Below are 24,995 nucleotides of genomic sequence, written 5' to 3'. Positions count from 1 at the left end.
TCAGTGAGCCACTGAAGATTTGCTTACCAGCCGACTTGATTTCTTTGACGTAGTTACTGGGGAACCAGCCTGTTTTTCCATTCAGTGTCCCTTCCCACCAGCCCCCTTCTTCAACTCTGGTGACATAAATAATATCGCCTTTGTTCACGGTGAGTTCGTCTTCATTGGTCTGCTTAAAATTGAACCTGGCCTTTACCACCAACTGATAGCTACCATTTTCGATCATCTCCTACAGAAACAAACATTGAAGAGCATTAGAAGCCAATTCAAGAGATAAGCAGGGTGATACTATGGTGTCATGAGCAGGGCTGATGAGAGACTTTTGCCAGGCCTTGGGGAGAGCCAGCTCTGGGCCCCTCACAAGGGGTGAAGCCTCAAGAGGAAAGGGGAAGGACAGGGCTACCCTCACCAGCCAGCCCTGGAGCACCACTGGGGCTGCAGGGGAAATGCCATGCAGGGCTCTGGCAGTGATTTAAGGGACCCAAGGCTCCAGCCCCTGCTGCAGTAGCAGCCGCTGGGAGCACTGGGCCTTTTTAAATCGCCAGGGCAGCTGTCCCTTTTAGGGTTGCCAGGTGTCCAGTATCGGCCTGGACGGTCCTATATTTGCGGCTTCTGTCCAATAAAAAAACCCTGAAAATACCGGACATGTTTTTCTTGGACGAAAGGCCACTGGGACATTATTCCCCTGCCACATCTGGTGGGGGCAGGAGAAGCAGGGGGATTTAAAGGCTCTTTTTTTTGCTCAACCAATTTTTTTCCCATCATGTTCGGTATTTTTTGTGAAACTATCTGGCAATCCTAGTCCTTTTGCCCACCCCATTCCCCATCAGCGGCCCTGGTCATAAGCCACTGTTTGCATTTTTATAACAGCAATAATATCATGCCCTTATATAATACTTTCCACCAAAGGATCTTACAAGCAGCAATTCACCTTCATAACAGTATGGCTGTGTCTACACTGGACCACTTATTCCGGAAAAGCAGCCGCTTTTCCGGAATAACTTGCCAGCTGTCTACACTGGCCGCTTGCTTTTCCGGAAAAGCAATGACGATCTACTGTAAAATTGTCAGTGTTTTTCTGGAAAAACTATGCTGCTCCCGTTCGGGCAAAAGTCCTTTTCCGGAAAAACTGTTCCGGAAAAGGGCCAGTGTAGACAGCACAGTAGTCTTTTCCGGATAAAAGCCCCGATCGCGAAAATGACGATCGGGGCTTTTTTCCGGAAAAGCGCGTATACATTGGCCACGGACGCTTTTTCGGAAAAAGTGCTTTTCCGGAAAAGCATCCTGCCAATGTAGACGTGCTTTTTCCGGAAATACTTATAACGGAAAACTGTTCCGTTTTAAGCATTTCCGGAAAAGGGTGCCAGTGTAGACGTAGCCTATGGGTATGTCTACATTGCATTCCTCTTCCAAGTGAGGAATGCAAATGCAGACACTCGAAATTGCAAATGAAGTGGGGATTTAAATATCCCATGCTTCATTTGCATAATTGCGTTATGGAGCTATTTTGAAATAGTGCTATTTCGAGAGAAAAACGGGGTTATTTTGAGATAAAACCCTTCCCTCCAAATAACCCTTACTCCTCATTTTCTGAGGAGAGGAATGAAGTGTAGACATACCGTATGAGAGGCAAGTAAGTATTGATTCCCAGGCCTCTGCTCTTGTCACTGAGGGTATGTCTAGACTACATGGCTCCGTCGACGGAGCCATGTAGATGAGTTTACTAGACATAGGAAAATGAAGCGTCAATTTAAATAATCGCCGCATCATTTACATCAAAATGGTCGCCACTCTGTGCCGATCAGTTGTTTGGCGGCACAGCGGGGCAGTCTGGACGCGCCGCGGTCGACAAGGAAAGGCTTTGTCGACCACTCTGGTATGCCTCGTGAAATGAAGTTTACCGGAGCGGTTGAAAAAGGCTTCCCTTGTCAACTGTGATGCGTCCAGACTGCCCCGCTGTGCCGCCAAACAGCTGATCGGTACAGCATGGCGGCCATTTTTATGTAAATGAAGCAGCGATTATTTAAATCGCCGCTTCATTTTCCTATGTCTAGTAAACTCATCTACATGGTTCCGTCGACGGAGCCATGTAGTCTAGACATACCCTAAATGTGCTCCCTCTCTCTATGAGAGATCAATGGGTGTAACCTCTATGTTTGCTCTTAGATTTTAAATCAAGAGTACCACAGGTTTCGACTGCCTCCTTAACACTCTTGAAGTCTGAGCTGCTGTTCTGTGTGAATTAGTCTGTGAGCTGCCGGCAGCCGAACTATGAAATGACAAACGTGAACATGGCCGTTCTGATGGCTGATCTGTTGAAGGAAAAACAAACTGATATGTTATCCATTGTTTTACAAAACTTTTTCTATTTCCTCACAATTAAAAGAACAAATACATGCACAGAACTATAAAGTCCCCAAACATGTAGGGGCTCAGAGCAGACAGCTGAATATTGCAATGCTTATTTTGATTACATATAATGGACCAATACCATTAACCATGTAAATAAATAGTTTAAAATGTGTCCCATTTTAGCATGATAAAAGAGCATGAAATGTCACCCTCTAACCTCTGACAGAAAACTCCAGGAAGAGTAAATTCCTACAGACACTTAATGGAGATTCTTCCTCCATTCCAATAGACAGAGCTTGTGGTTTTAAAATTAAGTTCTTGGTCTCTATTCCAAACCTTACACAGTTCAAGCAGGTGGCTTAAGTGTGTGGTTGGCACTTATGGCTATATTTAATGACCAATAACTTTACTTGTTTCTACTCTAGCCACTTAAAATATTTGTCAAGTGATGAAAACCTGTTAGTGACTACAGACCTGAGCTTCATTTGAACCAGCAGCAAAAGTACTAGAGATTGCTTATATCACTATAAATCACAGAAACTATACAGTTCCCTTGTATGCTATTGGAACAGAAAGTAAATGTTCACTTGTATGCTTCCAAGCAGAGAAATCGTGTTTCAAGAAATTATCACTCTCATTAATCCTCTGCTAGTGTGTCAAGTTTCCATTTTATTGGAAAAATAATGAAATCATGCGAGTTTCATATGCTGCCATTTGCGAATGAAGCAAAGGCAGCTATCATTTCAAGAAGCAGTAAAGTACAGACAATTTAAAGACTTGCTACAGATTCTCTTATTCTGTTTAAATCTAAGTGTGTTGCTTTATTGCAGTTGTGGAACATGAACTCCCAATACCAAGCACATTCAGGGAAGGTTGTTGCCAAGTGAAATTAGGAAATAAAGGGCCCAAGTCCTGTCCTGCAAGGCACTGGTTGCCCTTCACTCTCATTGTAATTGTGATTCCAAAAAGAACTTAAATTGAAGTTAAAGGAGCTCATTGTGTTGTAGGGTTGGGAGACAGATTATTACTCAGTCAGGCGCTCCCCATCCGAGGATTTTCTATAAAATAAAATCTTACTACACTTTCCAGACCTGATCCAGAATGACCACTGAGCAGAATTCAATGGCAATATTTAGTCCCTACTGTTGATAGGTAGGGAGAGTCATTTTGTTCTGTGTTGGTACAGCACCTGACACAATGGTGTGCTAGTTCATGACTGGGGCTCTGAGACACTACCACAAAGCAAATAATAAAATAAATAATACTGCTTGTGGCAATGGTTAGTGCAATAACTGATGGTCTGTGTTATCTGAGGCAATGTTCATGAATATTTCTACCATCCCTTGTTGACTGAATTCTTTCCCTCACTCCCATGTGCCTGATGCACACCAAGTGAAATCCACTTCTCGGCTCCTTGAATTGTGGTGTTGATCGCAATAACTGACAGGATGAAAAGCTGCTTTGCAGAGACAGAATGTTTTTCTCTGAAGTGTACTGAACATTTGATCAGATTTGTTTCAGCTGTTTTCAGTGTTCTGGGGGTGGGGCAAACTGGCAGGACTGGCATGTGGCCAATTTTAGATTTTTTCTTCATAATTTATTTTGAAAAGACAGAGTACATAAACCACAAGTCTCTATTCCCCAACCTCTCCAAGCCTTGAAAAACAGTATCAAAGAAATGACTTGGTTACTGTCGATTTTCAGGTTTTACCTCCTTACATTACTAGTTCTATACATATGTAAATATCTAAGGACACATGTAAGACTGACTGTTTGGCATGAAAACCTATCATTTATGTTGCATCAAACTGACATCCTACTTTACGCCTGCTCCCAAATGGAACGCTGCTGAGTGTACTCACCATATGTTGTCAAAATATGGTTAAACCAACTGAGGTTTCCACTCAGAGTCCTATGATACTATTTTAGGCATATCATCACAGCCTGAGAGATCATGTTTTCCCCTCAAATGAAAGCCTAACACTTGATATGCAATGCAGAGAGCTCATGCATTTACCTTTACACATTCTTATGGAAAATCAGAGCTACCTTGCATGGCTGCATCCAGGAAATCACCAAGCATGTGGGCTTCACAAATGCACCCTGGTCTGGCTGTTTAAACTCACTGAAGGCTAGCACAAAGTCCTTTAAGCGGGGAAGCATGTGGGCAGAGCAGCCACTAAGGGAACCTTCTGATACCCACAAGACAGCCAGGTAGCATTCAGACAAGCTTTCTTGCACTGTCCTATCAACATGACTCAGCCCCAAATTTGAGGGGCCCCATGTGAGGAGACATTTCATCCCAAGGGTCCACTAACAGGACATCTAGACTGCCCACGGCGTGAATTTGCATATCTTCTTCTGATCCCGTTTTCGGAAGAGTTTTTTCAAAAAAAAGTCTAGACGCAATTCTTTCGGAAACCCCCCCCCCCCAGTTTTCGAAAGAACCTTGTACACCTCATTTTTTAAGGAACAAGGGGTGGGTTTTTTTTTAGAAATAACCGCATCTAGACTGCTTTTTTTTTTTTCAAAAAATCTTTTCTGAAAACGGGATTGGAAGAAGATATGCAAATTTATGCTCAATTTGCATATCTTCTTTCGAAAGCCGCGAACAGTCTAGACGTGTCCTAAGTCTTGCACCTGTCTAGTGAGAGGGTCTTCAGAACTAGACCAACCCACCAAATGGTTTGACATTTTAGAAATACGACATTTTACCACTTTTCTTCTCCTAAAGGTTTTCTTCCTCTGGGTGATTAATTATATCACAGGTATCAAGCTATGCTAACTTTTAACAAGAAAAGCACATGTTCAAACCAATGTTTAATCATTCAACTTCCTCTAATCCAGTTTCATTGGCCTCTTTGGCAAAGTAACAACAGTGATTATGATACAGCAGAGAAATGCTCCAACTTTTATAACAACTGTATGAACTAAGTCACCATGTTCGTGCAGGATCATGGGGTGACTAGCTTCTAAAGTGGATGAATTCAGATGTTTTGACACTGCAGCTACCTGAGCATGGAGTCGAAGAAAAAGTGAGACAGCTTACCCTCAGCAACCAGTGCTCATGAAATCAAAAGCACTAAAATTCACAAGACAGAATAGCTTTTCACTGTTATGCAGCCTAGTGCATTGAGGATAGTTGGTGTCCTTCTTCCCCCAGACTGCATTTCAAATTTCAGTAAAGAGTTTGTAACACATATAACATCCTTTGGACTGAAAGGTGCTATATCAGTATAAAACTATTCCTATTAGCATCTAAACACTACGGGGCTACGTCTACACTGGCCCCTTTTCCGGAAGGGGCATGTAAATTTCAGCAGTCGTCGTAGGGAAATCCGCGGGGGATTTAAATATCCCCCGTGGCATTTAAATAAAAATGTCTGCCGCTTTTTTCCGCCGCTTAAATAAATAAAAATGTCCGCCGCTTCAAAGTAGGAATAAGACCCTCCGGAAAAGGGCACTTTTTCCGGAGGATCGGGGCCAGTCTAGATGCTCTTTTCCGGCTTTTTTAAAAGCCGGAAAAAAGCGGCGGACATTTTTATTTAAATGCCGCGGGGGATATTTAAATCCCCCGCGGATTTCCCTACGACGACTGCTGAAATTTACATGCCCCTTCCGGAAAAGGGGCCAGTGTAGACGTAGCCCGGCTGTGTCTACACTGGCATGAATTTCCGGAAATGCTTAAAACGGAATAGTTTTCCATTATAAGTATTTCCAGAAAAAGAGCGACTACACTGGCAGGCTGCTTTTCCGGAAAAGCCCTTTTTCCGGAAAAGCGTCTGTGGCCAATGTAGACGCACTTTTCTGGAAAAAAGCCCCGATCGTCATTTTCACGATTGGGGCTTTTTTCCGGAAAAGACTACTGTGCTGTCTACACTGGCCCTTTTCTGGAACAGTTTTCCGGAAAAAGGACTTTTGCCCGAGCGAGAGCAGCATAGTTTTTCCGGGAAAGCAGCTGATTTCTTACAGTAGATCGTCAGTGCTTTTCCGGAAATTCAAGGGGCCAGTGTAGACAGCTCGCAGCTTATTCCGGAAAAGCGGCTGATTTTCCGGAATAAGTGGCCCAGTGTAGACACAGACTACAAGAATTGGTGCTCTGCCAATAGATGAGACATATACATCACACAGAAAGAGATTATAATAATCTTGAACATTTCCCAAATGTTTTAGGCAAAAACCGTCTTTCCTAAAATATCTAGTTTGCTGGCAATTAGTCCTCCTGTTATTTATACTTTCATAATAGTAAGAATAGTGAATGCAACAATCCGGAGTATAGCATATAGACAAGTAATTCTATGATTATATCACTTGTTATGAAGTTTGCTGACACTACAGAACTTTTTCAATTACATTATGTTTGGTAACATTTCTTCTACCGTATCAGACTTTCTTCCCTTCCAATTCTGAGATATAGGACATATGCTGAGGCCATATGGGAACCATTTTGCTTGATGTATGTTGTGTACAAAGGCACTAAAGAATTAATGGATATATGATATGGTTTCAACAGGCTAAAAACAGGATCTTTGTTCCTTAAATATTTCTCTCTTCCTGCAGTTCACTCCTTAGCTGAAATAAATCTTCATTTATGATGTCATAAGAATTCCAAAAGCAAACAAGTCAGAATCAGAGAGGATTCTGAGTTCAGGTGGGGGAAAGCACCAGGGCAGATTACAACTAAAAACAAGAGATCTGTTTTCATGCAAATTTGCCTTGAATATGTTCCAAGTGATCTGTGTTTTATATGAGCATCCCATTGGTCCACACGGATCTTCTGAAATTGGACCCATGAGGTCTTCTCACTTAATGGGCCCACTAAGGGCTTTTTAAGAGGATGCACTGAGGATGAATTGCTGTTCAGGGGCTTCTCAGACAGCTGACTAACTAGCAGAAACAGTGAATCGGCTGGAGACCTGCAGGGAGGTGCTCTAAAAACTTGTATTTTCCTGTCTAAGAGAAGCAGTATTCCAGAAATGAAAAGCTCTTTTAAAGAGATACTGTCTAGTAAACTCAGACCCAACATTTAGGTTTTATATACATGTGGTTTTATAAAATGTCAGCTCTGCAAAAATACTTCCATAGCATTTTAATTCCAATGAGATGGTTTCTTCCTGGAATGTCAACGTGCCCCTGCAGCCTTGCAGTAGCGCAAGAAGATGTGACAGCTTAGCTAACTAGGCAAGAGCCGGGAATATTGTCCCTTCTCACTCTGGGAGAAACGCAAGAAGTAAACAAAGGGCTTGCAGGGTAACAATTAAAGTGGATTTTAAAATGGTTTCTGCATGAATAATCTAGCTTGCAATTTGCAAGATAATAAGGCAGCATGAGAGGTTTAACTTACAGAATGCTCTGGGCCCAGATCCTGCCACTGGACACAGAGATCTGCCTGTGCAGATCCAGTTGCAGGAGTAGGGCCATAATTACCTTCCTGCCTCCAGCCTCTTTTCAGATCTGTGCAATGCAGTACCCTCTCCAAGCCCACTCATGATGGCATCCTACTCCTCTCTCCCCCTCACTCTCCAGAATTGTGCCCGGGATGTAATTCGTTCCTATGGTCAGTACTGGGCACAGGGAGTTCTTCCTAAGAAGATAAAGTAAGAAGACTGTTTCCACACTCTCAGCATTTAGCCATTTGCTTCTGAACCTACTCTCTTTAGACATGATTTGACAGAAAATCAGAATGCGGAAAATGTTAACGAACAGCTCAATACTGAGATTTGCTTTGCCTGAATGACCTGTTCCGGCACTGGCCAGCACAGATAGGCTGCCAGTGGTACCATACACATAGTTGGCATCTGATTCCTGATCAAGGACATACCCTTCCCAGACCTAAACAAGGGAAAGAAAAGATCACTGACATTGGACTGAGCATCTGGCAATTCTGACATTTGACAAATATCAAATATGGATGATCCTTTTCTTTTGTTAAAACTTTAAAATATACTATTTAAAATTCAATGTTTACCTTTTGGGGGACTAGCATCTAATTTATATTAGGGCCCATTTATGCTGACCACTTGAAGGTCCATTTATACAGCCAGATTCATGTAAAGGGCCATAGCATAAACAAAATTCTAACAAGATTCTAAATATCCAGAATGCATATTTCAAACAGCACATTTCAGTCCTAAATCACTGGAAATGCAAATGGTTAGTCCCACTATAGCACAACAAACACATGCTCCAGGCTGGCAGTCCTGTATGCAAAACCTCTGAAAATAATTAGAAATCAGGCATTACCAAAAACAGCAGGTCTTACCTCAAAGTAGTATTTTAAAAATAAATAAAAGTTTTCATACCTTCAGTAGCTTTGTTTACAGCTGCTAAGGTACTCAGTACCCTGGAGAAATTTTCTCCGGCATACAGATTGCGTGCATCAAAGAGCTGCAAAAGAGGAACTTTGTCAGTTTAACATGAAACTTGTAATCCCAGTGTTACTGTCCTACTTTGGTAAGCAATGACAATGATTATTAAACGGTCAAACAAACCCTAAGCACTTCTGTGACATTTCAAACATCGGAAACAGTTTTGGAGTTGATTTGTTCAGCTTCCTTTTAGCTTAGTGAGTCCCCGGAGTAAAACTGGCAACAGATGTTGAAAAAGGGTACATATGCCCTACCCATTCCGAGCAGGATGTACGGACATGGAAGAAATACTGTGGGTGCTGGTTGCAAACGAGGGTCAGATCTTGCTCCCCTTGAAATCAGTGCAAGTTTTGCTGCTTCCTTGTTGGGAGGGGAGAGGGGGGGGATGATTTCCTGCCATTTTAGTTATCTAAACGAATGGGCCTGTGAGTGTAAATTCTTGAGCAGCTAAGCAGCCAAACATAGAATACTTTACTTACAATATGGCATGTACTATACATTTATAAAAGCTTCAGAGGGGTAGCCGAGTTAGTCTGTAACAGTAAAAACTGAAAAAACAACAATAGACTAATAGCACCTTAATGATTAACAAAACTTTGACACCAGAGGTAAGCCGCAATTACCGACATACACTTTGTGAAGACCCTCAGGGCTGTAGCCAACCCAAAGGGAGGAACTGTAAACTGATCATGATTTCTACCAACTGTGAACTGTAGAAACCGTCTGTGCCCCTCGAAGATCGCAACATGGAAGTACACATCCTTGAGCATGAGGGCGGCATACCAATCACTCGGATCCAGGTTGGGGATGGTGGAGGTCAGGGAGACCATGCAAAACTTGAACCTCACCAGTTGTGGTTCAGTTCTCACAGGTTTAGGATGGGGCAAAGGCCCCCCTTGGCCTTCAGGATTAAAAAATAACAGGAGTAAACTTCCTCTCCTGCTCCCACCCAGAGCAACTCCCCCACCTATTGCTTGAGAAGTTTCTCATGAAAGGGATCCTTGGAGAGGGCCGGGACTAGGTGGGATGAGTGGGGGGAGATAGTGAGGGGGTAGAAGAGACCTTGAGGGTGTAACAGTGCTGTACCATGGCTAGAACCCAGCAGTTGGTAGTAGTAGCAGGCCAGGCTGGTAGGAAGTGAGGGTACGTCTACACTAGACCCCTAGTTCGAACTAGGGAGGCTAATGAGGGTGACCGAAATTGCTAATGAAGCATGGGATTTAAATATCCCACACTTGATTAGCATTCCCGGCTGGTTGCCATTTTGGAAACTGACTAGACTGAAGTAACTGCCCGCATCTACACGTGGCAGAGAAGCGTGATTCTGAGATAAACCCCTTAGTTCGAATTAACTGTTAAACCTCATTCCACGAGGAGTAACAGTTAATTCGAACTAAGGGGTTTATCTCGGAATTGCGCTTCCCTGCTGCGTGTAGTTACTTCTGGCTAGTCAGTTTCCAAAATGGCGACAGGACGGGAATATGCTAATCAAGTGCGCGATATTTAAATCCCGCATTTCATTAGCAATTTCAGTCGCCCTCATTAGCCTCCCTAGTTCGAACTAGGGGGCTAGTGTAGATGTACCCTGACGGAGGTGGGCAGAAAATAAAGGGGAAAGAGCCCTTCTTTGTAGAAGTATGTCGCCCTTGGGTGTCCCCTCAAAAGGGGCGCTTACTGGATGGCTTTGAGTGGCTTGAAGCTGACTGTGAGGGAGGCTGGGGCTGCCTGTTAGGCTTACTCTTGAATGGCTTAGACTTCTTTGGGACTGGGTCATGCTTTAGGGAGGGCCCTTTGGGCTGAAATGGAGGTGGTGTAAACTTCTTCCTCTCCGGCTCATGAGAGATCCTGGATGGAGTGCTGGGCCTCCAGTGATAGGCCTGCGAGGAGAAGCCACGCTGCCTGATACATGGACACTGCAGACGACATCAAGCAGGCTGTGGAGTCCGCTGCATCCCCCTGCAATGCTGCTCTGACTGCTGATGCCCCCTCACTGGCCAGAGCCCTAAACTCCTTCCTGGAGGACTTGGGTAGTGACAACCCGAACTTGGACATTGACTCCCACAAAAGTTGAAGTCATGTCTGGCGATGAGTCTCATGCGGGGGGAGGGAGATCAGTACCAAGAGGAGGACGCTCAGTGCTGTGATGACGACCGGGACCTAGAGGTCCAATGCTCATGTCCTGAGTAACGCAGTGCCGGTGAGTATTGTTGGCGTATAAAATGGTACCGGGTCTTCGGGGATCAGTCCCTGGAGCATTGGCCCACATGTGCTGAGCGACTGGCTCTTTCACACCCTGGTTGCTGGGGGGACACATACCTCCAATGGTCTCCACCAACTTCTTCTATGCTGCACATGCTGGGCTGCAAGGTGTTCTCCTCTCCAACCTTGCAGGAGAGTAAGAGCATCAGGCATTAGGCAATTGGGAAGCCAATCGAGGCTTCCCCCTGTGGTGGGGCCGGACACCATCGGCGTTGGTGGCACTGGCATGGAGACAATGTCTTGGGCCATCTGGAACAACTCCAGTGTGGACAGCACCTGCATGTCCAGCGAAGGTGGCAGGGAGCGAGGAGAGCTAGCATGCTCTGCTTGCTGTGGTGCCTTGTCCTGTCCACATTCTCTGCCTGGGTCCCACATTTGTTTGTGCTTCTCCTTATAAGGTCCAGGGGACTCCTCCTTGCCCGTCTTCCTGGCACCCTTGGACAGAACCATGAAAGACTCCCAGTGCTGGCTAGACAATGGCGTGTCACACCAAAGCACTGGTGCATGGCACCAAGTTGAAGCCCTGGCCTTGTGGAGCCAAGACAGATTCTATTAGAATTGCTTTAAGCGAATAAGCCTGTTTTTGATAGTCCTACGCCCCAATGATCTGCAGATCAGACACGCCTCACTGATGTGAGACTCTACAAGCACCCATAGGACACCCGGGGGGGCGGGGAGGGCGCTAACTGGCATAAACCTGCTTCCGTTAGCACTTGATTTAAAGCTAGGGGAGCGGGGCATGCCCCATCCCCAGGCTAGGTCCCTAAAGGAGGTTACTTCTAAAACTAACAAAGAGAGGGAGAACAATTTACAATGAAAAGAGAACGATTAACACTTGAAAAGGCTACAGCTAGGCCAGAGCAAGCAAGTCCAAGCACCATCAATGGCAGCAAGAAGGAACTTGGAGAGGGAAGTGCCGGGCAACGCCCCATATGTGGGCCACTCCAGGGGTCACTGGAGCTAGTCCCCAATGGGTACTGTTGAGGGACAGTTTTCCGGTGCCAGTGCATATGTTGAGCACACACCCCGACTTTGAATGGACATGAGCAAGCACTTGGAAGAAGATTTCTGCATCGTAAGTGGCGATCACTGTGACACAGCAATCCAGTATAACAGATGAGATGCTTTTGTGGTTTTCAGTGTACGAGCCACTGACTCACTCTTTGATATGGGAGAAAATCACCTTAGTCCAGAGGGTCTGTGCAAATCTTTCCAAGCCAGGGATTTGAGTGAGGCTGACGCAGTCCAAAAAGCCTTGTGTGGGGACACCATCTGCTTATTCAGAGAGATACTTTGTGCTGGGATACAGCTATAATTCTACAAAGCCAATGAGCAGGGAAGGCCTTTACCACTGTCCACTGACAGATCCTCCCAGTGCACTAAAGAGGACTTAGAGAAAAACTAGCACAAGAGCATTCATTACCTTAAAGAACACACAGAACACACAGGGGGTTACCCTACATATAGTTCCTCAGGTACATTTACCAAATTCCTTAGAAAGCCTGAAATAATAAGTGCCTTTGTCCTCCCCTGACTCCTTGACTTCTATATTCTCTCTCCAGCCATACATGCCACACTTTGCCGAGCATCTGAGCAGTAAGCATTGAGCAGTCAGTTCGGAAGATAAATAGCAAGCCGTTAAAAATCTATGTAACCACAGTCAGGCTTTCAAACCGCAGTCAGGCTTTCTAGGAGAAGGTTACCTGCAAGAAGAGGTATTAAAACCACCCTGATATTAAGATAGATAGCTATGGCATGAACTGTAATCCATGGAAGCCTCCCCATTTAGAGTTGTATGAAGGAGTGTGTGGAACTTACTAGCTCCCTTTTCAAATTACACTGTTCCAAACTACCCAGACTTATGCCTTTGATTGCTTCTGTAATACTGTAAGATTGAAGGAAGTTTCCACATACGCTAAGCAGCTCTTCGAATGCATTTGCTGAATCTGCTGTTGGTTTTGTTTTTGTAAGACTCCTGCAGGGTGTCTGAAGCTGTTTTCCTGCCTTGCATGTGCAGTAGTTCTATTTGAGCAAGGGCTTCAGCTGTAAATTGCATCATTAGTGGAGGCTAAATGAGCCCATGAGTGCAGTGATCCCCCCAGCAATGACTAATGGATGCTATGGCACATTAGCCCAGTTTCAGTCTGTGAAGCAGATTAAAGTAAACAATGGGATTGCAATGTTTGCTTATGTCTTCTCTGCTGTATCACTTTCTCGGTCATGTCCTTTCCCTTCCACTTCAGCAGTCATGGAAAACAAGCCCAGACTTGCAAGGGTGACATCAGTATATTTTATGAGGAGTGAATGAGGAAAATGCTACAAAAAACAGTCAACTTCCCAAGTCCAGAATGAATGTGGGTGATCATCTTCATTAGACTTTTACACCTCAAGTTTACTGGCACTCAATTAACTTGAGATACAAAAGCATAATGTAGACATAGTGTGTGCGCGCACGTGTGTGTGTGTGTGCGCATACGCGCATGTGCAAAAGGGATAGTGATGGAAGGAAAGGAAACAACTTGTAGGATTTGTCTACATGGGGGAAATTGACCGGAATAGCTCCCCACAATAACAGTGTCCACAAACTTCTCAGACACTTGGCCAAAGAATCAATGCACATAAAACAGACATTAGGCTTTCTCACAGAGAGAAAACTATTGCTTGCCATTTTAACCAGACTGACCATTCTCTCAATGACCTTAAAACATGCATATTGCTTCAAAGAGATTTTAACTCCAGACTTCAAAGAGAAGCCTCAGAACTGTCATTCATGCTTAAATTTGACACTTTGCGTATGGGTCTTAACAAAGATGCTAATTATCTCACCCATTGCAAAGATAGCTTCCCCAATTATCACCCCTAATGTCATTACCTCACAGACACTAACCTTCCCCCCTCACCCCTCCTCTGTTCTTAAACCTGGTTCGTCATTTTTATATGTGTTCACTTTTTTTTATTGTATCACTTTGGTATACAGGCAGTCCCCGGGTTATGTACAAGATAGGGACTGTAGGTCCCGGAGGACGCGGGCGGCGGGACCACGGCGCATCTGGGCGTCCCGCAGCTCGCGTCCTCTGGGGCGAGAAAAGCCCCGTTTGTAACTGCGGATCCGACATAAGTCGGATCCGCGTAACTCGGGGACTGCCTGTATATGGTTGTGTCAATTTTCTTCCACATATTGATCTGAGGAAGTGGGTATGGCCCACGAAAGCTCATCACCTAATAAACAGGGCTCACCGAACCATGGCAAGCCTCACTAGCCAGCCGCGCTGTCCCGAACCTGGCTCTTCCGGGTTACAATCTACTCACCACGAGTGAGTAGATTGTATTATTTGTCGAGTCCTGTTAATAAACCATCTTGTTAGTCTTTAAAGTGTTGCATAGTCCTGTCTTTTGTTCCACACAGGAAGTTATTGCGGAATACCTACTGCACTTTGAATTCACTCCGTACCTTTTTCCAAAATAACTTTCTGTGTAGGCAAGCCCTTACTTGTAAGCCATAAACGCTGCTCCTTCTGTTTTGTCTGTCTCTAATTTTGTTCTCTAAATTAATGAGCTACTAATCCAAAAGGCATTTCCACCACAACTTTATGATAGCAAAAGACAAGAGGCCAGCTCCTCAGCTGGTATAAATCAGTATATGTAGTCCCAATGAAGACAATGGGGCCTTGGTATTTTTTCTATAGTATAAACAACAGTTCCTGGCTTCCGCACTAGTGACATCATATTAGGGTAAAATGAACTGCTGCTTTCCCAGTCCTTAACTGAATGGAGGAAAGAGGAAGTGGATAGAGGCAGGAGCTTGGAGGGAGGAGATCAGAAGGGCATTAATCTTTCCTGTGGGTCTACTAAGAATCTAGTGCTAACAGAGAAACAAGAAAGACAAGGCCATTTAAAAGAAGCTCAATGAATTCTTTGCATCATTCTTAACTGCAGAGGATGTGAGGGAGATTCATACATGAGCCATTCTTCTTAGCTGACAAATCTGAGGGACTGACTCAGATTGAGGTGTCAATAGAAGAGGTTTTGGAACAAACTGATAAATGAAACAGCAATAAATCACCAGGACCAGATAGTATTCACCCGTGAGTTCTAAAGGAACTCAACTATGAAACCTCAGAATTAACCGTGATATGTAATTTATCATTTAATCAGCCTCTAGATCAGGTGATTGGCAGAAAGCTAAAGAAATGCTGATTTAAAAAAAAAAGACTTCAAAGGCAATTTTGACAATTGCAGGCCGATAAGCCTAACTTCGGTACCAGGCAAACTGGTTGAAACTATAATAAAGAACAGAAATATCAGGCACAGAAGTGAAAATGGGTCAGCATAGTGTACTGGCACCAAAACCGTCATCAGTACCGGCCCATAGCAGGCCAGCGTTAAAGCACACTTCAACGTCACTGCCCCTTTTACTCCCCCATGTTGATGACCCAGCAGCAGTGACTGGAGCACCACCAGCACAAGGCCCAATCCCTTCATATTGCTGCCATATCCGTGGAGCTCTCAGCTACTGCTGCTACAGCCACAAGGTTCCTAGCCACTGTGACAGCAGTGGGACCAGACTACCCCACGCCCTACTCGTTCTGTCCATAGCCCCGCCCCTTCCACAGGGTAAGGATGCCCTCCCCCACCTGGCCCAGGACCCTGACCGCTCTAGGCTGCGTACCAGTATTAACTTTCACCACTGATCAGACATACAGATGAACCAAATATGTTGGGGAAAAGGGACACATTCCTTCCTAGTCTAATAGAATTATTTAAGGAGGTCAACAAATACGGACAAGGGTGATTCAGTTGATATAGCATACTTGAATTTTCAGAAAGCATCAACACAGGCTCTTAAGCAAAGTAGGCATTCATGGGATAAGGTGGAAGGTCCTCTCATAGATCAGTAACTGGTAAACAACAGAAAAAAAGGTAGGAATAAGTGGTGTGACTGGCCCTTTAAAGGCAAACCCGAGCCCGGAGCAGGGGAGGCGAGGCATGGCTAGGGGAGCTCTGGCCAAGCAAGCTCCCAGATTGCAGAGCCTGAAGCACGGCTCGCTGAAGAAACAACAACCCCTGGAAGGGGGGCTCAGAGACTGATGTGGGCATTGCTGGAGGGAAGAGGGGAGACCCCACCAGAAGGAAGGCACCCAGCCGGCCAGAAGGAGCTAATTCCCAGGACAGACGGCTGGTGGCGCTGTGGCGGTGCGTGAGCCCCCTCACAGTGGTCAAATATCAAAATGGAGAGGAGTAAATAGAAGAGTCTCCAAAGGATATGCACCAGGACCAACGCAGTTCAACATATTCATAAATGATTTGGAAAAAGAGGCAAACAGGGAGGTGACAAAATTTGCCGGTGTTTCAAAATTACTCAAGAGAGCTCAATCCTAAGCAGTCTGCGAAGAGTTATAAAGGGATCACGAAAACTAGGTGAGTAGGCAACAAAATGGCAGCTGAAATTCAGATGATAAATGCACAATAATGCACATTAGAAAACATCATTCCAACCATGCACTCAAAATGATGTGGTCTACATTAGCTGTTACCACTCAAAAAAGAGATCCTAGTGTCACTGTGGATAGTTCTCTGAAAACATCCACTCAATGTGAAGCAGCAGTCAATGTTAGGACCTACTAGAATGTTAGGACCCATTAGGAAACGGATAGGTAATATGACAGTAAATATCATAATGCCTCTATCTAAAACCATGATATGTCTACACCCTGAAGGCTGTGTGACAGTCTGGTCACCCCACCTAAAAAGGATATTTTAGAATTGGGAAAGGGTACAGAAAAGGGCAACAAAAATAAGGGATGGAATAGCTTCCATATGAAAAGAGATTTAAAAGACTTTAGCACTCTTCAGCTTACAGGAGAGATGACTGAGGAGGGATATGATCACATCTATAAAACCATGAATGGTGTGGAGACACTGAATAAGGAAGTGTTATTTACCCCTTCACGTAACCCAAGAATGAGGATCACCCAATGGCATTAATAGGCAGCAGTTTTAAAACAAGCACAAGGAAGTACTTCTTCGTGCAACACACAGCCAACCTGTGAAACTTGTTACCAAAGGAGGCTGTGACCGGGTTCCAAACAGATTTAGATTTGTTCAGGGAGGATAGGCTCATGAATGGCAATTAAAGATGTTAATGGCCAGTTGGCTAACCCTTTAAAGTATAAGCGATTGCTCATTGGCTAACTGTCCTGGTTAACCGCAACACCTCCCTCCTCCATGTGCTCTGCATTTAAAACTTGGACCAGTCTGAGTTTTCAATGAAGAGCCCACAGGGAAGCCACTTGCTACCCCACACTGCTGCCTCTGATACAGAGGCAGCAGCATGCGGTGGCAGGCGGGAGCTGGTCTGAACGGAGAGAGGTTTTTTAAACTGGTACAAAGGCAGCAATGCAAGGTGGCAGGGGGCTCTACACCAGTGGAACCAGGGGTGCACTGGCAATTAGTCAAGATGGTCGTGCTCTGGCTGTCCCTAAACCTCTTACTGTTAGAACCTGGGACTGAATGACAGGAGATGGATCCTTTGATGAGTTGCCCTGTTCTGTTCATTCCTTCTGAGTCATTTGGCAGTGGCCACTGTCAGAAGACAGGATACTGAGCTAGAGGGACCATTGGCCTGACCCAGAGTGGCCATTTTTACTTTTTTAAGGTCTGCAGAAGAGAGAGACATTCCACTCCTATTCTATGAGAGCTGTGGACACTCAGCACCACTGACAATGAGGCCTAAAATATTTAGCAAGTCACTAACTGGGAACAAAACCCAGAGATGTGTGTGAAAGTTTGGGACTATCCGGTTTCATTACAAACCCAATATGTGAATGAGGTTCACCAAGGGTTAAGAATCTTTTAACAAGCTCAAGATGAATTCGTCTGAATGCGGATTTACATGGTTCTAACATGGAACTAGCAAAACTAAGGCCAGGAGCACGAACCCAAAACTCGAAGTGAAACTGACAGCAACGATATAGGCCCATGTGACCTGACACAGAACAAGGATTTGCAAACTAAGCCAGCTGTAGTCCCACCTACTGTTCTAACTACTGGAGAATCAGGCCCTTTTTGGCAATGAGGAACCTAATCCTGCTTCTATTTAGATCAATGAGAGTTTTGTCATGGCTTTCAATGAGAGCACGAACAGAGCCAAACTAAGCTATTATATCTGTACATTATCCCAAATGACATCTGTGAAAACCAGCATAAGGGAGACATGCGAACAGTGAGGAGTATTTTTACCAGGGCACCCAGTCCTTGCTCTAATGAAGAGGATTTTCTCCAGGAAGATTTCTGCACAGCACAAAATAGCTGACCCCACAGGTTTAGCAGCCCCTTGGTCACACCTCCACCTTTTCTAGCATCCTCGGTACTGGCCAGCCCTTGCTGTATGCTGTACCAGATTCCAACTTTGGGGCATGGCCCTTTCTTCGTATCAGGCAGCAGCAAATCAGTTTTCTCCGGCCCCATGAACATCAGTTATGCAACTTGAGCCTGGTCCAGAGATACTGGGGAGTCGGGACCCCACCTGCTCCCATTTCACCCATTACAGATGGGGAGGGGGCTGAGCTCAGTGACCCGGTACCATTGCCTCCCTCTGCCCCCGGGCTCCTTGCACACTCTTCAAACCTCAATAGCACCGAGCATTACAATGTTTAGACCCGCGCCAGCGTCAGTCCCTCCGGGGCAGGGGCTGCCCTAGGACCGCAGGCACGAAGCCACGGGGAGCTGGGGGGCACACAGATTCAGAACCGGCCACGCTCCACAAGTGGCGAGTTACTTTACCTGCGCCCGGGGGGAGATCAGAGAAGGTCTCCAGTGCCCGGCGGTCCTGCAGCGGAATCAATGGGCTCCGGGCTGCAGAGAGGAAGCTGCCGGGCTAGGGGGCTTTCTTGGGGAGGGGCACGTCCCACGCGTCCCAGCCCAGCGCCGAGCGCTAGGCACCAGCTGGGGGGCAGGAGGAGAGGGGGCGGGCGGCACTGGGCGCAGGGCACGGAGCGGCTGGCCGGGCGCAGGGAGGGCGCAGCGCGGGGGCCCGGGGACTCACGGCAGGCGCGGGCACTCAGTCTCCACGCGGCATGGTGGCCACCCCCGGGGCATGACAGCGGCCCCCGGGTCCGTCCGCTGCAGAGGCGGCGCTGCTGGGTGCGGAAGGCGGCTGCCTGCTCTGACCCGGAGCCGGATCGCGGCGCTAGGAAAGGGAAGTGACAGGGAGCGCCTCCCCCAGCGCGCACGCCGCGCCCGGGCCCGGGGAGCGCTCTGGCCAGGGCGCCCCAGCCAAGGGCGAGGAGCGGCTGCCCCCCAGCCAGAGCCCGGGCTGCCTGCTGCCCAGTGCCTGCCTCGCCAAAGCGAGCGCCCCTGCATTGGCGGGTGCCCGGAGTTGCAGCTTCTTATGCCAGGGCACAGGCTAAGTCCGGGAGAAACTCCGATTCCCCTCTGCCCACGCGTAAGGGTCTCCTTCCCTTCGCCCTGGCTTGGGGGGGTGTGTGCGCTCTGGCTGGGGCAGCAGGCGCTCACATCTCCCACTCCCCAGTTTGCCTCTAAAATATTGTCACCCCTTTGCCAAACTGTAGCATGTCAGGGCTCTGCGGGGTGTCTCTCTGGTGATGGGGAAGCCTGTGATAGAGACAAAGGTAGGCTGTAGCTTGTTTTAGTTACACTATATCCATTGGCCCTGGAACAAGGTGGTCACAAAATCACCCATGTAATCCCTTCCTTGGGGAATCTCTATCAAATGCCAGCGAACGGTTCCCAGGGAGAAGTCTGGCCCCACACATTGACTAGTCAGGAACGAAAAAAAAAGTCAGCTCTCCTGCTGCTTGCCAGAGCTCCCTCAAGTAGACATCCAAAACTAACACTGCAGCTTTTCTCCATAGCCCCCACCAGTGCTCCTGCAGTAGGAAAAATAACTTGTAAGACTACCTGTAACAGCACTAGCTGGTGATTCCCACCATCACAATACCTTAAGAAGAAAATCAGTATTAGTGATGACCAATAGACCTGTCAAATATATCAAGAGACGGTGACAGAAACCTATATGGGGCCGGATATTCGGGTGAAATAAAGACAGAAGGAATCCAGCATTAAGCCCAATATCAACAGAACAAAGACACAATTGACTGTTAAAATGGAATCATCAGCTTTTCTAAACTTTAAAAAAATGGAGACAACTTGCCATGCAGGGCCTTCTGAAAGAGTCACAATCAAGGAAGTGACATTTTCAAAAGTAAAGTGCCATTGCCACAAATTAGCAAGTGCATAGCCTCCTGGCTCTTTGTGTCCACATCTCTTACCCTGCTTCCATAGAGTGTGAAATTCCCAGTACACTTCAGCAAAGTATTTGACTGCATTTTGGAAAGGAAACGGCTTCTGGAAGTATTGGACTGAGATCTAATATAAAAAACAATTTTTTGGTCCCAATCCTGCTGCATACCTCTGTACATGTTTTACTGTAAGCCAATTTGTAGTCCCACTGAAATCAATGAAACTAACTCATATGCTTAAAATTAAGTATATGCAAAAGTGTTTGAAGGATCAGGGTTTTAGAGTTTGCAGCCCAGATTTCCAGCTATTCACAGTGTCAGCATCAAAGTTCCATACTCCGCTATCCAAATATTGACTCTTGACTGTATGTTTTAATCCAGTGGTTTTTAAAGTATGGGTCGTGCCCAGTGCTGGGTCGTGGAATGTCATGCTCTGGGTCTCGTTGCTACAGGGTGACCAGTGCGAGGGCTAAGGCAGCTACCTGCTTGTCCTGGCACTGCAGACTGCACTGCACCCCAGAAGCGGCTAGCAACAGGCCCAGCTCCTAGGTGGCAGGAGAGAGTGCAAAGGGCTCCATGCACTGCACCTGCCCTGAGCACTAGCTCCACACTCCTATTGGCTGGGAACCCGCTGCTGGCTGCTTCTGAGGGCAGCATGGTCTGCAGTGCCAGGAGAGGCAGGAAGCTGCCTTATCACCCCCACTGCACCACTGACCAGGAACTGCTCAAGGTAAGCTCCTCCTGCCCCAGCCCTGACCCCCACCTCAAAGCCAGAGCCCCCTCCACCACCCCAAAGCACTCATCCTCAGCCCCACCCCAGAGCCCACACACTAGTCAAATTATGCTGGGTTGCAGGCATCAACAATTTTCTTCAATGGGTCATGAGAAAAGAAGTTTGAAAACTGCTGTTTTAATCCAAACATCTGATTAATTTTGCAGGTACCTGGCTTACTTCTGAAATCCAGCCATTTGCAGGAACTATTTTGTCACACCAGTAACCATGCTCCTTGGCTAAATAAAGTTCTCTTTCTTGTTAAAATAAACAAGCATCCAGCCGTGTTCAGACCTCACATAGGTATGCATGCTAGGAGTTGCTATGTAAAATGTAACCATCTACTAGAGATGGGAAAGGATGGCCCAGTGGCTGGGGTGCAAACGCCCAAATTCAGCAGATGTCTGGCGTGACCTTGGGCAAAATGCTGGGCCTTAGTTCCCTGTTAGCATAATGCAGGTCAGAGTACTGCCCTCCCACATGTGGGTGGTGTAAGTATAAATACACTACAGCTTGTGAGGAACTCAGAGAATATGTAGAAACAAGGAGCCTGATGACACTAACACCTTTATTAGGGTATTAGAGCATAAGCTTTCCTGAGCTACAACTCCCCTCCTCAGATGAGAAAGAAAAGAAAGAAAGTGACAGAAGTGCTAATTAAATCAGAGTGGGTGTGGCTCATTTCCAACAGTGGTGAGAAAGTGAGAGTACCTGTATGGGAAATAACCTACTGCAGTGGTCATCAACCTGTAGATCCGGATCTACTGGTAGATCTTGGAGCCTTTGATAGGTGATCCTGATTGGTTTACCCAGGAGGCTGTCAAGTGCTGGAACTTTATCTGCCTCTCTCAGCACCGCTGTGCTGCTCCTGCCCTCTGCCTTGGAACTGCCCTCCACCCCCGGGAGCCTCCTGCTGTTTGTGCAGGGCATGGGAAGAAGAGGAGGGGGTGCTGATATCTGGGTGCCCTTCTCTCCCCCACCCCACCCCATCTCCACAGAGCAGGGGTGAAGAGAATTTACTGGCTGCTTTGGGGAGTGGCGGAGGGCCAGAGAAGGGGTAAGCCTGCCTTAGCACCAGTGTACCACCATCCAGAAACCACCTGTGGTAAGCGGAGCCCAGCTGGAGCCTGCATTCCAGACCCCGGCCCTGGTCCTGAACCTCTTCTGCACCCCATACCCCTGAGTCCCCCTGCACCCAAACTCCTTCCCAGAGCCTGCACCCTGAACCCCCTCCTGCACCTCAACTCAGCTCAGAGCCCTTCTCACACTCCAAATCCTTTAGCCTGAATCCCCGTCTCCTTTCCCCCAACCCTCTGTCCACTGCCTGAAAAAAGTGAATGAGGATGCAGGGGGGGTGGGGTTGGAGTGAGCAGGGGTGGGACCTTGGAGAAAGGGTGGGAAGAAGGTGGGGCCAGTGTGCTTGGGTTTGAGGTAGATCCTAGACTGTACTTAAATTTAAAAAGTGATCTTGTGCTTAAAAAGGTTGGAGAGCCCTGACCTATTGTAATGCAAGAACCATACCCTGTGTTTATTTAGACCTTGGTTAAGGGTATCACATTTGCATATGAATGCCAGTGTAACTCACACACCTAGGCTATGTCTACACTGCAGAGTTTTTGCGCAAAAACAGCTGGTTATGAGCAAAAACTTGCTGAGTGTCCATGCTACAAGTGCGTTCTTGTGCAAGAAAAATTGTAAGAACACAGGTCTTTTTGCACAAGAATTATTCCTCTTTCTATGAGGAATAAGTCTTTTTACGTAAGAACTCTTGCACAAAAAGGTATGTGTGGACGGGCAACAGGGGTTTCTTGTGCAAACACCTAGCTGTGGCTAAAATGGCCATCAGAGTTTTCTTGCGCAAGAGAGCGTCCACACTGCCAAGGACACTGTTGTGCAAAAAGCTCATCTCTTGTGCAAAAGCACATGACAGTGTGGACGCACTCTTGCACAAAAAAGTTCTTGCTTAAGAAGCCTGCAGTGTAGACGTACCTACACTGTGATTCACGTCCTATGTAGTGGCACTTCCACCACTTACAGTGAGATACAGGCAGTCCCCGAGTTACGCGGATCCGACTTATGTCGGATCCGTAGTTACGAATGGGGATTTTCTTGCCCCGGAGGACTGGAGCGGCGGGACGCCTGGTCCCGCCACCGGCCTTCTCCGGGGCGAGAAAAGCTGCTCCCCATCTCCCTGGTCTTCTGGGGGAGCCAGCAGACCAGGGAGACGGGGAGCAAAGCGGCGGAGGACCCGGGCCGGACCCGCGGCGCTGATCTGGAAGCACCGCGGGTCCGGCCCGGGTCCTCCGCCGCTTTGCTCAGCGTCTCCCTGGTCTGCTGGGGGGAGACGCAGCATGGGCCCCCCCCCCAGCAGACCAGGGAGACGTGGAGCAAAGCCCAGGGCCTGTGGTAGAGCAGGTGCGGCGCTGCCGGTTGGTCCCGAAGCACCGCTCCTTGGCGCTACTGGACCAACCCGGCAGCACCCCAGCTGCTCTGCCCCAGGAATCCTGATTCAGCCGCTGCTGATCAGTTTCAGCAGCGGCTGAATCAGGACGCCTGGGGCAGAGCAGCTGGGGTGCTGCTGGGTTGGTCCAGTAGCGCCGAGGAGCGGCCGCGCTACTGGATCAACCCAGCAGCACCCGAGCTGCTCTGCCCCAGGCGTCCCCAAGTCAGCCGCTGCTGAAACTGACCAGCGGCTGACTACAGGAAGCCCGAGGCAGAGTTGCTCTGCCCCGGGCTTCCTGGAATCAGATGCTGATCAGTTTCAGCAGCAGCTGACTTGGGGACGCCTGGGGTTCTTAAGTTGAATCTGTATGTAAGTCGGAACTGGTGTCCAGATTCAGCCGCTGTTGAAACTGATCAGTTTCAGCAGCGGCTGAATCTGGATGCCAGTTCCGACTTACATACAGATTCAACTTAAGAACAAACCTACAGTCCCTATCTTGTACCTAACCCGGGGACTGCCTGTATAGGAATAAGGGAGCTCTATAGACTAAGCTATGAGCCAACTGGCTTTATAGCTCAAGGTGTAGAGGCTCCTATAGGAAGTCCCAGAAATCCCAACTTCAAATCTGCCCAGTGGCAGTTATATCAGCTCAGCAGTTTCTTTCCGAAGTCAGTTTTTGAAGTTTTTCTGTCAGGATACATCTACACCGCGTGGCTATTTCGGATTACTGTAGGTATCCTGAAATAGCTATCCTGCATCTTAACAAGCTGTCCATTATTTTGAAATATTTTTCAAAATAACAGGCACGTTATTTTGGCCTCCTTCCACGAGGATTAAGGGATGGCTCAAAATGGTGCATTATTTCAAAATTTGGCACTGTGTAGACACGCCAAATTTCAAATTAGAATCAAAATAATGTATGCAATTTGCATAGCGCAAATTGCGTATATTATTTCGACTTTAGGGTGCTGTGAAGATGCACACTCAGAGAATGACAACTTGCAAGCCCAAAACTGTGTCCTGTGGGATAAAATGCTTCCCCACTGGCTTTTGTATGTTCCCATTCTAAATGTCTGATGTGTGCTTATTCATTTGCATAGAGACAGTCTGGTTTGTCCAATGAACACGGCAGAGGGGCATTGTTGGCACATGACAGCATATATTAAATTAGTAAATGTGCACGTGAATGAGCTTTTGATGGGCTAGCTGATGTGGTTAGGTCCTGTGAGGTGTCTCTAGGGTAGATGTGTGGACAGAGTTGGCAATGGGTTTGTTGCAGAGATAGGTTCCTGGATTAGTGTTTCTGTTGAGGGATGTGAAGCTGGTGATGATCATTTGTCTCTAAGCGACTGGCTTGCCTCTCTGTCTGTGAGAATGAGGAATCGTCATCTATGATAGGTTGTATATCCTTGTTGTTTTTGCTGAAATAGACTAACATGGATGCCTCTCTGAAATCAGAGAATATGTTAATGGCAAGTACCAGCAATAGATATTGCTTGTTTATTCTCCACCTGAATAAACTTAGCTTTGATTTGCTTGTG

The 24,995-nt window shown here is 46.7% G+C and overlaps 1 protein-coding gene across 9 annotated transcripts in view; it reads right to left on the bottom strand.

The window, feature by feature from the left end:
• ARHGEF6 (Rac/Cdc42 guanine nucleotide exchange factor 6) overlaps positions 1-24,995 on the bottom strand; it is an 83,690-nt gene that overhangs the window by 49,926 nt on the left and 8,769 nt on the right. For 7 of the 9 annotated variants that reach the window (XM_025180889.3, XM_075941044.2, XM_014569727.4 and 4 more), the window contains exons 3-5: positions 8,655-8,739; positions 2,185-2,312; positions 28-229 (exon numbers count right to left, since the gene is read on the bottom strand). In XM_025180889.3, coding sequence (XP_025036674.3) covers positions 28-229; positions 2,185-2,312; positions 8,655-8,739 — 415 coding nt within the window. The other 2 variants (XM_075941045.2, XM_014569728.3) reach the window with 2 other exon arrangements.

The sequence above is a fragment of the Pelodiscus sinensis genome, chromosome 13 (assembly GCF_052426305.1).
Source record: "Pelodiscus sinensis isolate ZL-2025 chromosome 13, ASM5242630v1, whole genome shotgun sequence".
NCBI classification, from domain to species: Eukaryota; Metazoa; Chordata; order Testudines; family Trionychidae; genus Pelodiscus; species Pelodiscus sinensis.
This window is presented reverse-complemented; position numbering and strand designations above follow the sequence as displayed.